A 16,848-nucleotide genomic window follows, 5' to 3' on the forward strand; every position below is an offset into this window, starting at 1 on the left:
TGAACTTGAAGTTCCTCAATTTTTTTTATTTTTTTTTTTCATTGTCTCAATATGCATAACATTGATTATGTGTCCCACACAATCAAATCCTTGTTGGTATATAGGTCCTAGACATTAGTGGTCATACCATAATTATTGAGGGTCACTGTCAAACCCTCATCTATTCCGTGGACCTTGCACAAAGAATATATAGTGTACTATAAGTATAGAAATGATGGGTCCATATCTAAAGACTCTTCAATTTTCTTGGGCAACAAACATGCTTCCTTCTTCTCCCTTGGAATATGCTTCTGCATGACCCTTCATGTATAGTAGCTCTTTTATCATTTGAACATGGCTTCTTATGCTTCTAGGTCAATTCCAATACTCGTAAGTCCCTCCAAACCAAAATCTTGAATTAAGGTTTCCCTACCAAGCATGTGAAATACATACCTATCTTTCCTAGGAAAGCCTGCATCATAGGGTTGTATGCTTTAATCAGTGCCTTCATCAAATATGCATCCACAAACACCTTGGTACTATCATTTTTATAAGGTTCCTATTCCATGGGTTTAAAACAAGATGGAATCTCAATATTTTATTATAAGAGAACATAAAAAGTTGATACCTAGTAGTGTTCAGGAAAATAACATCCTTGCAAAATGCATAAGGGTCTCTCCATTCATGTGCACTTTCTAATTGTGAGTTAGAGATTTGTGCCATTAATTACATCCATTCATCAACATAAAATTTTACCTTCTTTTTCTTATGTGTACTACTAGTGTTGGCACATCACTGACTTTAGGGGATCCTTGCTCTTCCATTTTTCTTGCTTGATTCTACTCTTCTCTTTGCAAATTCGTGGCTTCAATTTTTATCACACTTTTTGTAGTTGTGAACACTATGGATTCTCTTTGAATGGTAAAGTATCTAAAGAATAGAATTTTTTTTTAACAAGAAAAGTACACCACATACCATATTAAATTTCCATCAAGAGTGCACGCATGAATTCCTTTCTTCTACACAAAAGTTTCCCTTTCAATTTAGATTTGGCTCTAGAAAGAGAATGAGTCATCAATTTTTCATGCTAGCATGTCATCCCTTCATTAGTTAAGACCCCAAGACTCATAACATATTATGTCCATTTCTTCACTATATAAAACTCATATTATTCCACAACTCAAGTCAAACTAGTTTTGACATTACATAAATTGTTCATTTAACAATTTCTTAAGTTCATTGCCTACAAAATGTAATCCTTCAAAACCCTTTTCAAGCTATGATGACCTATATACTAACATCTTCATAAGATACACATAATATTATCCTGCAAAGTTACACATAATATTCATCGTAACCTTGGAACCTCCTAGGTGGTCTAGCTTCTAAGCTCAACAAAGTTATGCATAGTTTTTTGTAACCTCACAATCCTATATTCCTTGTAACAACTAACCCTTAAAAATTTCTACCTAACAACTAGATGTTATGATTTTACTTTGTAACTTCCACCCTCAATAATCAATAAAACCTTACCATGCTTTACAAACTATTTAATGTTTATGTCATAGCTTTAGAATACTTAAAAGCTAATAACCTTCAAATATTGAAAACATGCATAATTTAAGAACTTTACACATGATTTGATGAATATTAATTTTAACCATTGATTTACCTCATACATTCATCTGCATCTTCTGTATAGCGTGATTTTTTTTTTCAACCCTTCCAAAGTTATGCAAACTGTTAATCAGGACCTCGGAACCCTTTATTGTTGTAAGTCCTTAACCATTGAGAAGTTATGCAATACTTATCATAACATTTTTGCAACCTTAGAACATGTCAACAGTCAAATGATTTGTACCCTCTACGAAGCTCTGAACACCTCCAAGCATAACTTTGGAACCTTTGACTTCAAACACAAAACACAAGGGTTATAAAAAGGATGACTCAATATTTGACACATGACACTTTCGTTAACACTTGCGAAGCTACATAGACCAATTTTAGAAGTTTGGGGCAATTTAGACTAATTGAGAAAAAAACCTTTGAGATGTTACGACCAAAGCTATTCATGTCTTCAAAACCCTTTATGATAACATATACAACATGAAACATGAAATCACACAAAATAACCATTCTTAACATCTAACTAGAAAGATGACTCATGAAGCTATGAAAACTAATTCATTGTAACTTCACAACACTTAGGCAAAATGAGAAAACCACAAAAAAATAACTTACATCATGAAAACTTTCTAGAATAAGGACATTTTAGGCTCAACTTCCAACATTCAAATGGATCCTAACATGAAAGACCAACTTTAGAATTTAGGTCTATACTTCTTAATTCAACTAGAAACCCTAAATCCTAACCTCTTGTCACAATTAGATAATTTAGAAATGGTGAGAAATAAAAAGATTCAATTTTTTTGAAACACTCCTAACAAAGTGTAGTGGGTTACCACAATCAGTATAAGAAAAACAAGCAGATCATTGCACCTACCAATAATAATGTGGTGTAGAACAAGTTACCACAATTTTGTATAAGAAAAACAAGTAAACCCACCATATAAATCATAAATTAGATGTGATTTCAATCTTAAAAGAGACCCACTAGTTAAATTTATTTTATTTTGAACTCTCTTAATTATGACATCTATTGATAACTTTACATAATTTTAGACAATATGATGTAGAACAAGTCTCCACAATCTATACAAGAAAAAGAAAATAAACTCACCATATAAATCATAAATTTGATTTCATTCCATTTCAAAAAAAATAGACCCACCTTATAAAACACAAAAATTAAATTGAATTTGTTTTCAACTTTACATAATTTAACAACTCACCATATAAATCAGAAAATAACTTCATTTACATTTTTTTTAAAAGATCCATCTTATAAAACCCGATTTTATTTTCAACTATCTTAATAACAAATATAATTCGTATAACAGTTTCATATATAATGACACTGTACTATACTAAATTCATACAACAATCTTACATATTTTAATTTTCTTTTTCCAATGACACTGCGTCATACAACAATTTTACATATTTTAATTTTCTTTTTCGAATGACACTGCACCGTAGTAGCTCAGCTATCAAATTTCTAAAACTTGTTTAACGCAAGAAATCTCGCATAAGCACATATCCACACCAATATCTTCTCTTTACCCACGACCATGAACGGTAGGTCACCCAAACAAACACAACTAGAAATACCCCGAACGGTTAAATCTCCAATGGAAACCATCGTCTCCCGATATATCCAAGACCAGGTGGATAGACACCGATCCCAAAACACACGGACATCGATCCTCTTCCTACATTTGGGCACTAAGAATAAATCAACCCCAATCCCACATGAAGAATAAATCATCCCACAAATCTCCATCCAATCCCACATCCCTTCACCCAAAAACTCAAAAAGCCTCCATTAATGGAGTCCCTCAACCTTCACCCCCACCTCCACATCATACTACTAATCTACCTCATTCTCCTCCCCCTCTCACAAACCTCCTCCGCACTCACTCTCACTCTCAAGCGCAAAAGTAATGAACAAACCAAAACCACTCATGAATTCCAATCTCTAGTCCAATCCAGCCACACCAGAGCCCGAAACCTGGCCTCCCCAAAATCAACATCCCAAGCGCCCCTCCACCCCGAATTCAACGACCTCTTCTTCATCGAAATCGACGTGGGAACCCCACCAGTGAAATTTGAGGCCTTAGCAGACCTCGGCAGCGATCTCGTATGGTTCCAATGCCTCCCATGCGACCCCTGCCTAAACAACACACTACCCATCTTCGACCCTTCAAAGTCATCTACTTATGCTCCTGTTTCATGCAATGATGCATACTGCAACTACATAGGCCACAACTGTACGACCACCCTTAAACACCACACACTAAGGAAAAAACTAAGCTCCAACAACTGCGCCTACACATACAACTATGCAGTCTCCTACACGACCGGCGTCCTCTCCTACGACTCAATCTCCATGGGAGGCACAAGGCTCAGCAACGTGACATTCGGGTGCGGCCACAACAACCAGAAGTTCGGCTACGTGGGCGGCGGCTTCGTGGGTCTGGCAAGAGGTCCTCTATCTCTCTTCTCACAATTAGGTCACAAACTGGGTGCCGACAAGTTCTCATACTGCTTGCCTTCACTTTCCGGCCAGTCTACGGCGACCAGCCCATTGGTTTTTGGACAAGGTGCTGGATTTCCCGGCGCCCGGCAAATTCCTCTACCTCCTAACCCGGCGAGCCCGAGTTTCTGGTACTTGCCGGTCACTGGCCTTTCTGTCTCTGGTTCTCGTGTTGCTCTTCCCAATGGGACTTTCGCCATTAATCCCAATGGCAGCGGGGGGATGATTATTGACACGGGGGTCAACATTCTCTTGCTTTACCAGACCGTTTATGATGCCATGATTGGTGCCATTAAGAAGGGTACGAATCGTGATCCTTCTAGGGAAGGTATGGAGGAGACCAAGTCTGATCTTTGCTACGATGGTTTGGATGCTGGTTTGAAGGTGGCGCCGCTGAGTTTTGTGTTTGAGGGCGGGGAGGAGCTGGCGCTTCCCTTGGAGAATTACTTTGTCAAGGCGGGGAGTGAGATGAAGTACATTTGTATTGCTGCCGCTGTGACTGCTGAGGCTTTCTCTGTCTTTGGGAACATTGCGCAGCAGAATGTGCATTTCCTCTTTGATCGTGATAGCTTCACTTTCGCTTTCCGCCATGCTCAGTGCGATCGGCTCTGATGGATCGGGTTGAACATCACATACTAAAGTTTCATTCTTAAATTAAAAGTATTAAATAGTTAAAGTTGACTTAAACTCTTTCCAAACTTATTTTTTTCTTAATGCGTCATGTTTCACAATGGTCTATTTGAGTTGGTGAAATTAGGTTAACTAGAAATAGAAATGCTTTGTGGGCAAGGCTGAGTTTTATTCTTGGCAAATAAAGAGGCCATTTTGTGGGAGTGAGTGGGTCTCTATATGGAAAGAGTAATCAAATTTAGTTGTTCTAAATTTCAAATAGTTTAATAAAGTTGTTGTGATCGAGAAATAAGATTATTCATTGTGTTGCTTGCATCTTATTATAATGTTAATTGTTAAGTAATCAAATAGTGACTTCATGCATTGTTTAAACAATACTAACACCCCTTCTTGGACTATAGTGTCAATAATTGAGGATTGCTAAGCTATGCTTCTTCATTTCCAAGCTCACAAAACCTCACATACATGGCTTGAAGGGAGCTGTGTGGCTAACAATTTGGGTAATTTAAGGGCGATGTCTAATGGGTTGGTTTCTTGGAACAATGGTGAATGTATCTCAATTAAAATCCAAATATTATTATGCATTTATGTTGAGAAGGTCAATTATTTAATGACAACCTCGACATTGTAACGGTGATCTATATTGGGTTTTATTATGTGTATCATATTTCTAAGAGATGCGGAATTAGTTTGTAGAAGTGATGGGCATGATTGAAATACGTTAGAATAAACTATGTATGAGAAATGGTAGAAGGGAGAAACCATTTAGTTGGAGCTCTCGACGAGTGGCCTTACCCCTTACATGGATAAATTAAATGGAGTAGATATCTACGTCACAAATGTCAATGTTAATGGATAGGAGGAAGGGAATTTGAGAGTGTATGGGTTGGAGTTAGAGATACAAGAGTACTCAAGATTTCTAAAGTCTTCGACACAATGATCAAGGGGAGAAAAGTTTATAGATATAAGAAGGGTGTAAATGACGATCTGTAATGCCCCGCCAAGGGATCCAAAGAATTAATCCTAGAATTTCACTAAGTTTGGTAACATTTTTTTTTTTTTCCATGAAAGTAAATACCACATAAAACTTATGCACAATAACGGAAGCAATAGCAACGACCATCTAAAGAGTAAACATGATATGCGCAACAGGTTACATTCTTTAAGATCCCTTAACGTGAGTACTTACATGAATCCATCTAGTACAACATCCACATGAATAAATAATGATAAGTCCAATGTTCAATTATTACATTTCCAACTGCTCATTCATCCACTGTACATGTCACAGGGTATGAAGGCTTAAAAGAATATACATATGTAGAATAAGGTACATCATCCTATTCTAATCCATGGCACATCGAAGTAAAGATAATCACATGATACTCATGATACATCATCATAAAAATCATATACATCCATCATAAAGATCAACAAAATAAACTAAGTGCACGGTTCCTCCCAACCGTTAATAGCATCATTAGACCATCGTGGGCCCTAGCCATCCCTCCGTGCGTAACATCCCAAATCACCGAAGAGATCATTGGTATTAACATAGTAGGAATGTCACTCCTAATAAATACAACATCATATGTAGAAAGAAATCTAACATGCAGATATAAGCATAAGATAACATCATCTAACATATGCTAATCATCAATGAAAGGATACATATCCACCATCTCAAAGGACGCATCAACCACGATGTCTCAATGAATCTCAAATGATAAGAGTGGAAAATACACTACCACCCGACCGCGTGGTACCTAAGTGGTCCACTCCCACCGTGCTGAGGAGATAATCTCAAGTCCCAAACAGGCTATCAAAACCACATAGCACAAATCTCTAAAGTCCAGGAATCCTAAAAGTATACTAACTCAAAGGTTCCAATCACAAAACAGACATCTACTTTCCAGAGGCACACAATGACATGTAGGAACCTACTATGCAAGTGGGAAAGTGTCATCGCATTTATCTCGTACAAGTTACCCTGGCAGTTAGCTAAACTCCACGGATCCATACAGATCTCATGCGGCCACTAGTATCCTTTCATACTGACAAGGCATACTATGGAATGCAAGGTCGCAACCATGCATTCTCTCTACTCCCATCCTAGCCTATACAAGCACTCAAGGCATGGGCGAGAACCAAAACTCTTATCTTTTTAGGTTCATTCAGTTAGTATTAAGTGTGAATGTTATCACTTATTAAACCAACTTACAATGAGTTATCCTGACAGCCTCTTAGGGCCCCGGCCCCCATTGCAAGCCACTTCCCAACACTACATGCAGATATCCTACCCTAATGCTCATGGTATCATAATCATAAAGGAAGTCCATAAAATCATCAAATATCCATAATAAGAATTGACAAATATCCATGATAAAATCATCAAATATGCATAAAAGCATCAAATCTCCATGAGCAATATCCATAGAAAATCATGACTACAACAGCTCTCTATTGGCAACTGAAGTATCACTGATAATCAAAATATTCATTGGTTCTCAATAACCAAAATATATCTCAAAATAAATCACCATATCCATTGGTTCTCAACAAGCAACCAAGAATATCTCAAAATCATACTGATTGAAGACTCCAAAATGGTTGAGTCAAACATGTCACAACATGACATCATCAAGAATAAATCCACATATTAGTCCCATCATGGCGACTAGAATATATCCAAGGATAACTGATCGATGACCAAAAATAATGGTTAAGTCAAGTATCTCAAACATAAGAATTTCAACTATAACAATCAGTATTCACAACCAATACATAGAGCATTCCATCACATAATCATGGTTGGGTTTATAAAGATCGAGAAATAAAACATCATCATGACATCACACTCACATCACCCCCAAGCCTCTGGTAGACGTCCTATACTGGTCAACACTAGTCAACCCAAAATCCCAAAACATTAGCATAAGGAATACACAATGTAGACACATGTTTTGGTTTTGCTAAGTTTCAAATTTAAATTCAAATGCCAAGTCTCAGTTTATGTTTCCAAGTTTAAAGGAACATATTATACGTTTTTTTTTCCATGTGCTATTTTTGGAAGGATTAAAAGTTCTCTCTAAACTTTAATCTCCAATTATAACATTTAAAAAAAATGTTTCCACCAACTTTAATTTTCACATACTTTATACATTTTATAATCTTAAACTATTAATTAATTCTTAACAGCTAAAGTTATAAAATTACAAAACTATTCATCATTATAAAAGATGAATTCATAAATCTTTTATCAACAATTTAAATCCTTTAATAACATATATATATATATATATATATATATATATATATTTATTTATTTATTTATTTATATATTTATATTTAAATATATACATACATACATATATCATATATAATATTAATTTTTTTTCATTTTATAAAAACCGAATATTAATTTCAAAATTTATTATATAACAATAAAAATCAAATAATAAACTTTAAAACAAAATCGAAATTAAACACGCCGTCGGCCATCACCGAAGTGACCCCGGCCGTGGCACACAAGGTTCTGCAGTCACAAGCCTGCGGCGGCAGCGAGTACGTAGTACCTGCTGACGTCGCAGTACTTGCGACAGCAAGCACTCCGCGCCCAGCAAAGTGCGTGGGGTACAGTCTATCCCACTACGCATTCATATATATGTTTTCCCCAATGCGATTTTAAATATTTTTTTGTATAAACTTTCTCATGCGATATTAACATGTATCTTTACTACGATTCAATAATCGATTCACCAATTAAATACATATATGTATGTATGTATGCATGTATATATGTATATATGTATATATATATATATATATATATGTATGTATGTATGTATGTATGTATATACGAATTTGTATCACAGTATTTGTGTAAATAATGCATATATATACAATATTTATGTATGCAGATTTCAAAATCATATATACACAATATATTTTAACTCTCAAAATTTTCCTATAAACTTTTAACTCCCAAATTTATCCAATAATCTAATGGATTTTTGGTCATGAGTTTAAACCCTAGCCCCGTTATCTTATCAGATCTATGCATATAAAATTCTCAAATAACCTTATTTGCCCATATTGAGAATGCATGCAATAGAAATATGAAATTTCTCTGAAGACATAAGGAAGACACGAAGGAGACAGGGAATGCATGATGCAAAAATAGCATAAGTAAAATCACAAGAATCTACCCGAATTCTGATGCTAATTTGCTCTTCCTCAGAAAACCCACAGAGCAAGCTCCCTTCTTCAAAGTTCTCGAATCTTCCAATGCTCCAATTGCTCTCCACACTATCCATGCTACCCACGCTCTCCACACTATCTCCAAGCTTCTAAGGAATGCCCGAATATAAAGAACTCTCAGGATAACCCTAGAATGCTTCTAGAACCAGCTGGAAGATGTTGCCAACTAAGCATGGGCCTATTTCCAACCTTTTTGATAAGCCCTAGGGTTGTAGACACCATGTGCTCAATTGATGCACTAACCCCCGTGTTGTTGACACATGAAAAATGGAGAACTGCATTAATTTCCAAGCAAGTTTATAATTCCAATTATTTTTAACTAATTACCATTTCAATATTTATAACTCCCATTTTAATTTAATAACTTTTATTTTAATTTTTATAACTTTTATTATTATTATTTGTTTATTAATTTATTAGTATTTTATAATTATTATTTATTTTAATTTTCTAATTTTCTTTTTGTTTAATTCTTTTCTCCCAATTAATTCTCCTTGAATTAATTATAATCAAAATATCAAAAATCATGATATTTAATCTTCTCAAATAATTAATTTTATTAATTAAATCTATTTGTTAAGATTTAATTAACAGAAAATTCACCATTGACCTTCAAGACAAAATATGAAAACCCATCACAGGACAATTCATACAAAATCAATCTAAAGGATTAAAAATCACAAAATATGTCATCTGACACATTCAGTGGGTGCTTAATTCTGATACTTGTCCCAACTCACTAGGACAAATGGTTTTAGGGTTTGGGATTTGGACTTGAGAACTTATCTCCCTACTCTTATCATTGAGATAGTATAATAGGGTACGCTCATCCTGGCAATTCAGGGAAGTCGATACCCGATACCTGCAACCTGCAGAAAAACCATGCATGTACATACAATATATATAGTGCTAAGCTAAACAGGCAATGGCAGGAAGTGGTGCATCGTGTAGATCCCGACTAAGCAGGTGACTACGACTCCCTTCCTTAACCACATCAGAAACACCATACAATAAGAAAACACGCACACCATACACATGCAAGTATGGGGTAAGTATCCATAATATAACACATGAGATAATAAACCATCTAACCAATCATCAACAATAACTGAAAACAGTATAATGATCATCATACATACATGAAATGTAAAGTCTAAATGATCTCATCATATAACAACTGAATCCATAACATATTGTCTGATAGTGTCAAAACAATACCTACTAATCCATCAACATAATACTAGTCCATCAAAGTCTGATAATAATAGCAACAATGAGTCTAGAAAAGATGTGAACGAGGGTAGGCACTACACGATCTATATATCTTCTTCCTTCTTGGAGAAAGAGAAAAGGTGGGTAAATTTTTAGATAGATTGCATGGCATAGCCTCTCTCAAATTCCCTTGGGAAGATATTGGGAAGGAGATTATGAGATATATGACTCTTGATATTAAGGTTACTAGCTTATTCAGCTATCATTTGTTATTTTAAACAATTTTGGTTATAACAAGAATTCAGACCCTACCTCTATAGTGGAGTTGATGTTGCAAAGCAAGTAACTTTCACCATTAGAATAGTAGGTACAAAAGCCATATCAAATTCACCAATAAATCATTTGAGGCAACATAGGGGAAACCCCTATTCTCCATGAAGGCCTCATCCTTTTGATTTGGAACATGTATGTGACCTACATATTGAAAGAATTCATCCTCCTAAAATTGGCATAGAATATCATAAAAATACTAGAATTCACTATACACTAATGAGGGATCATTAGACCTACAAGAATTTGACTTGGAACGGAACAAAAAATTCACATAAATACTAAAAAGAGACATGTGACCTCTACCTATAAAAGGGTTATTATTATTGAAGATGATGGATCGAAATATTCTCCCTTTGATGATTTTTTTCCAAATTTTGTTAACCCCACTTCCTAAAATATAAGGTCTCATCCATTAAGGTGAATAATAGGAGGGATCCAGTTGGGTCCATTCCCCCTATGGAATGGTAAAAAAATATAAATGATCAAAACATTCTACCCTTAATTCTCTTGAGATCCCCCTATAGATGGTATAGAGATAGAGCCCATGGATATTCATCTTGATATTGCTTTGGGGATGGGAAAAGATACCCATGTATAAATGGCCTCTTTTGTGCTTGAAAACCTAACTATAAGTAGCTTGGTCAAGAAGTTGATGTATAGCCAAAAAGCCATGTTCAATTTGATTACTGAATAAGTCAATTTTCTAAAGTGAAAACCCTCCCTAACCAACCCCAAATTGGATAGTACACAAACCCTAATCCAATGAATAGAAGAGATGAAAGAAGACCTTGACAATCACATTAATAGGTTGGAAGGCACTTTTTATAGTAATAAATATAAGGTTAGGTTTGTATTTGTCATGAGAAAGACAACAATGCATAATTCAACCAAAGAGCTTGTGAAACTTAATAAACAAGTAAAGTCACTTCAAGCTTTGTCCAAGGGTGCTCTGAAAATAGGAGGATTCTTTAATATTTTGTAAATTTATGTGTTATGATTTACATTCATTAAGTAAACACCCCATGGTTGGAAGGCTCTTTGAATAGTAAGAAAGATAAGGCCAAGGTCATAGTTATTGTGAGAAAGTCAACCATGGCTTAGAGAACTCAATGGATAGATGAAGGTGCTTCAAGATCTATCTAAGGTTGCTCCTACTTCTCCCTCTTTAGTATCAAAATGCCAAAGTGGGAACCAAAATGATATTGGTTCTAATATAGAGGTGGCTATTTTTGTTTCTGGTCCAAAGTTTCCCATCCAAGTACTTTTACCAAACTCCAAAAAAAATATAAGGGAACTAATCTAGTAGATAGTATTGTTAGTAAGGTCAAGAGTATTCATGAGGATTTTCTTAGAAAAAAATGTTGAATTAGTTAAGTCTCTATAGTTTTTGTTGGAGCTACAATTGTTGAGAGCTTAATTGGAAATTTTTTTTTATTGGCATTGATGTCAAACCTATAGGAGAGACATTTACTAATAGTGTAAAGTGTCATATCATTTTATTGATGAAGAGGATTTGAAAAGAACAGTCATGAGATGACCTAGTGAAATGTTGAGTTGAGATGTAATTACAATCTAAACTTGATAAGATGGTACTTGACAAGATAATGTGGTGCTCATTCATTAAGAAGAAAGATCTATTGAAGAGAAAAGGAGATTGATACTGCAAGATTTACTATAAGCTTGACTGAGTAGTAGTGTTACATGGTCAATGAAGGAGGTGAAGTGGAAGATTAAGGAACTTAAGCATTGCTAAGAAAAATAGTGTTGTTTGAGTACCTGTGTTGGCTAATTGACAAAGATTATCGAATGGCAACAATGACTGAGTTAAACAGTGACGATTGAGAGAGACAATTCAATGATGACTGAGTGATTCGATGAATATTGAGCAGAACAACATACTAATGATCGAGTGACAAAAAAAGAACAATTTATAAAAGAATCAAGATTTTTGGTCAATGAAGTTAAAATATTGGAATAAGAAAAATGTGTTGACAATAAGGATTGATGAGCTATATTATTTAATACAAGGAAAGGATTAGTTGAGTGCTCACAGGCTAAGATTTGAGGAGATGTTTCTAGAACTATTGAGAAGAGAAGAAGAACAAGAAGGAAGATAGATTCATTGGATATTTTGAATCTAATCATAAACCCTAAGATCTAAGATTGTGATTAAGCAACAAAAGATCAAAGCTACCTATTTAAGGAGGTATATGATTTGTTCTAGAGTCTTGTTGGATTGGAAACATGTGAAGACAAGTGGTGGATAGTCTTGCAAGGAGAAGCGTGAATTTTTTCATGTGAAGGATTTCTTGAAGAGTTTCCAAGTAGATCTGAGATGATGAGAACGATAGAGCTTAGTCAATGAACCAGAGTTGAGGAAAACAAAGATCTAAATTTATAAAGTGAGTTGATTGTTATCAGATCAAAGCTCAATTGTTACTTTCTAACCATTGTGGTAGTAGTAAAAATCCTTTTGATAAGGTTTACTTAGCAATCATTTGTAAATATTTTAATCAAGGTGACATTATAATGGAATGTTCTTAAGTCCTCTAACAAGGCCACTCCTAACAGAGTGATTAAATCCTTTAACAGAGTCACACCTAACAATTTGTTTTGTAACCTTTAATAGGGTTGAATCCTAATAGAGCTCACTTCAGAAGAGTGAAAATGTGGTAGCATGTTACTGGTGGTTTTTCCCAAATTAAGTTTCTATGTTTAATCCTAGTGTCAAACATTGTGTGTATGTTGGTAGTGTGTTTATGCTACTTATTATTTTTCATTTTAAGTTTATTGTTGATGATGAAGAGTTTTTGCAAGTTAACATGTATGTAGAAAAAAGAGCTATAATGGAACGAATAAGTTGGATTGTAGTGAACAAACTAGTGAGTTATTGGGTTAAGTTTGTTGAAGTTACAAAGTGTGTTATTTGTACATCTAGACTTGGGGATAATTGATTCAGCCACCATCCACCCCCCCACCCAAATATTCTAACACTTTCATGGGTTTTGGGTTCCCTATTGTGGCTCTTTTGTCTATCTATCAGTTAGCGTGTTTTATATTGTTAGTTTTAGACTCTATTTTTCTTGATACTTTGTCTTTTGGATATTGGGTTTTTGGTCCCTATAAAACCAGTTTAACTTTAATCAAAAACTTTTGTGGGTTGATATTATTGAAATTAATATTCTTTTTATTTTGAGAAACACTATCTCTTATTAAGAGTCAAGGGTATAAAGTGGTAACTAAATAATAAACCATACATAAATTATTTAATTGTGATGATACTCTTTAAATAGTATCATCATGCACACATGTAATTTATATTAATATAAAATAGTAGTTGAAAACAAATGCTCAAAATAAACTAAATTTGAAAATAGGGAATGAAAGACTATAGCTAGGAACATAGTTAAAGAACCTAAAATAAAGGTTAGGGGAAAACTATATACCAAAACAATTGTAGAGGAGACAAAACACAATTGAAAAACTCTTTAACAACTAGATGGAATTCATTACACTCTATAAATCGAACTATAAACATAAAGGAAATATAAACCATATAACCTGAACATATAAAAAAATAATCTTTGTATTCTATTAAAATTCTTTGAAACCAAGAAGGAAGAATTCACCCAAAAATTCAAAATACTAAAGACACTTAACCTTGAAATTGTGAAGGACTATGTAGTAGAACAATTACTCAACACAAGGGATGATTCTTTGAGTTTTTGGATGAGGCATTGAGACTTGGGCCTTCCTAAACTTGATATCCAAAAACTTCTCTTTCATCTATTGTCACTAGAATTTGTTATCGATGAGGAGGTATATGTACTTGATTTGATATAAAAAATAATCAAAGAACATATAAATGATTATATTTGCTAGAGTTAGGAATGGGTAATATTTTCATACATGATTAACAATGGAAGATACTTTGGCATACTATTGATGATATGAATTTGATGTCAAATAAATAATTGCAAAACAAATTGACACCCAAACATTGATCATGAAACTATCTATTATGCACTTCATTTAACCATGCACTGATTGAATTAGTGCCCACTTTTGGAAAAATAAAATCTAATGACCAACACAAGCACTATCATATAAAATGAACTTACATGACATACAAATTATGTTTTTTGGTAAACTAAGATTCACTTGATATAGGGACTTGTAATAAATATTAGTGATTCTTAAAAAATTCTTTTGTATTTCCTAAATATATTCAACATACTAAAAGATAATTGATTCCAAATCATCTTAGAGTTTGGATAATCCTAAATCACATTAAAAGGTATATTGAAAAAAAACCTTTTCCAAATTCAATTTTTAGTTCTAAAAATAGTTTGTGTTAGTCCTAGAAATACATGTGTAGTAAAAATTCATTATGAAAATTTGATTTTCATCTACAATATGCAAAAAGAGGCATAATTTATATAGTTCTTTTCCTATGCAATATACTATATAATTATAAATTGAACTTTATGAGTTTGTGTTATATAATGATATATTCTAAAAAGAGCCTTTTAATCTTGGACATGAGATGCTTTTAACTTAAAGGATTTATGGTACATTATTTTTAGAAATCATTTTTTGTATTGCTTTCTTATTTCTCAATAATTTGCAGGCATATGATAGTAATTTTATAAGTTTAGTATATAAGTATACAAGTATTTCTAAATATTCCATCGAAGTGATTCATATGGTGGACACATGATTTTATTCTTATTGATAAAGCTTTTCATTTTTCTCATGTGATTATTAAAGAATTCAATTTGCTAAAGGAAAAACCCTCCCTGATAACCCTAACTTGAATAGTATTATGGATGGTAATCAAACACTAGCCCAAGGCATAAAAGAGATGAATAAGACCATGAAAATCACATTAATAGGTTGGAAGGCACTATTAATAGGAAGAAAATTAAGGTTAAGTTTTTTGTTGTCATGAAAATTAATTAACAAGTCAAGGAATTTCAATATTCATTCAACGGTTCTGTGAAAATAGGGGGATTAACCATGTTGAAGTTGATGAAATATAAACCCCACAACTCCCAAGAATCATCTACATGCAAACACCTATCACAAAAAGAGAGAAGCAAAAGCTATGGATGCTAGAATTCCTAAATCCACAGATGAGACATTCTCGATCAGAAAAATAAAGAAATTGATATAATCAAAAGTGAATGAATGAATTACAAAGAGATCAATCATTATGAACCCTAACAAGTAAAACCTAGGTTGTATGATAATAATTAATAAAAGAATTAATTATGATATGCCTAAAGTTTATCTTAAGTAAACTAGAGATAATAAGTGACTTAATAATTAAATACCCTCTAGTGGCTGGGACAACATCTGCAAATCTAGGAAGAAAGGGGGTTTAGGGATTAGAAAGCTGAAATAGTTCAACTGTGCTCTTCAAGAGAAATAGATTTGGAGACTCTTCATTACCAATGGTGAATGGAGAGATATACTGAAGTTAAAGTATATTGCAAATATCAATCTCAAACAATTCATCAGCAGGGATTCTAAACCTAGAGGCTCTAATATATGGAATAGTCTTCTAAGGACGAAGAGCTTAGCCTTTGAGAAAGAAAAATGGAAATTGGGTAATGGTGAGGATATTAGTTTCTAGCATGCTGATTGGCTTAGATCTGGACCTCTTTGGGATATTGAGCCTTTTAATAGATGGGCTAATGCTTGTTTTGAAAGATTTGGGAGCAGGGTGAGAGACTACAAGATAAATAATGACTAGATTGATTTGGCTTAAATGTCCCAAGAGCTCAAGTAACTAATGGATATGATCAAGCATATTCCTTTGTCACATAACAAATATTCCATTATCTAGGGGGAGACTATGAATGACACTTATACAGTGGCCTCTGGCTATGAGACTTTGGAAAACTATGGCCCGGCCCTTGTGTGGGCCAAAGCCTAGTACCTGGGACTTATCCAAAAAATTAACATTTTCTTCTAGATCATGTTCCAAAATTGTATCCTTACAATGGAAAACCTCACCAAGAGGGGAAATATGATACCCAACAGATGCATTTTATGCAAAAATCACTGTGAAAAAGTTGAGCATATTTTTATCCAATATCCTTACATTAGAACCATCTAGTCTCTTTTTCTATCTTTTGTCAACATGTCCTGGTGCTTCCCTTCCAACATCTTGGGGCTCTTTGAACAATGGCACCTTGGGATGTTGGGAAGCAACACCATGGCTTTGTGGAATTAGACCTTACCCCATGTGTGTTGGTGGCTTCAGAAAGAGC

General features: G+C 34.1%; 1 protein-coding gene across 1 annotated transcript; it reads left to right on the forward strand.

Moving 5' to 3' along the window:
- The first annotated feature begins 3,427 nt into the window (after positions 1-3,427).
- On the forward strand, positions 3,428-4,747 carry LOC149534671 (aspartic proteinase nepenthesin-1-like). The gene has a single exon (XM_089806058.1). The coding sequence runs from the start codon at positions 3,428-3,430 to the stop codon at positions 4,745-4,747; it is 1,320 nt and encodes a 439-aa protein (XP_089662184.1).
- Positions 4,748-16,848: the final 12,101 nt, after the last annotated feature.

The sequence above is a fragment of the Cupressus sempervirens genome, chromosome 10 (genome assembly GCF_028749045.1).
Source record: "Cupressus sempervirens isolate cs-2001-9-10 chromosome 10, ASM2874904v1, whole genome shotgun sequence".
Taxonomy (NCBI): Eukaryota; Viridiplantae; Streptophyta; class Pinopsida; order Cupressales; family Cupressaceae; genus Cupressus; species Cupressus sempervirens.

Bases quoted from the DNA above. Each gene is read 5' to 3' on its own strand.
- LOC149534671 (XM_089806058.1), top strand. From the start codon at position 3,428: ATGGAGTCCCTCAACCTTCACCCCCACCTCCACATCATACTACTAATC.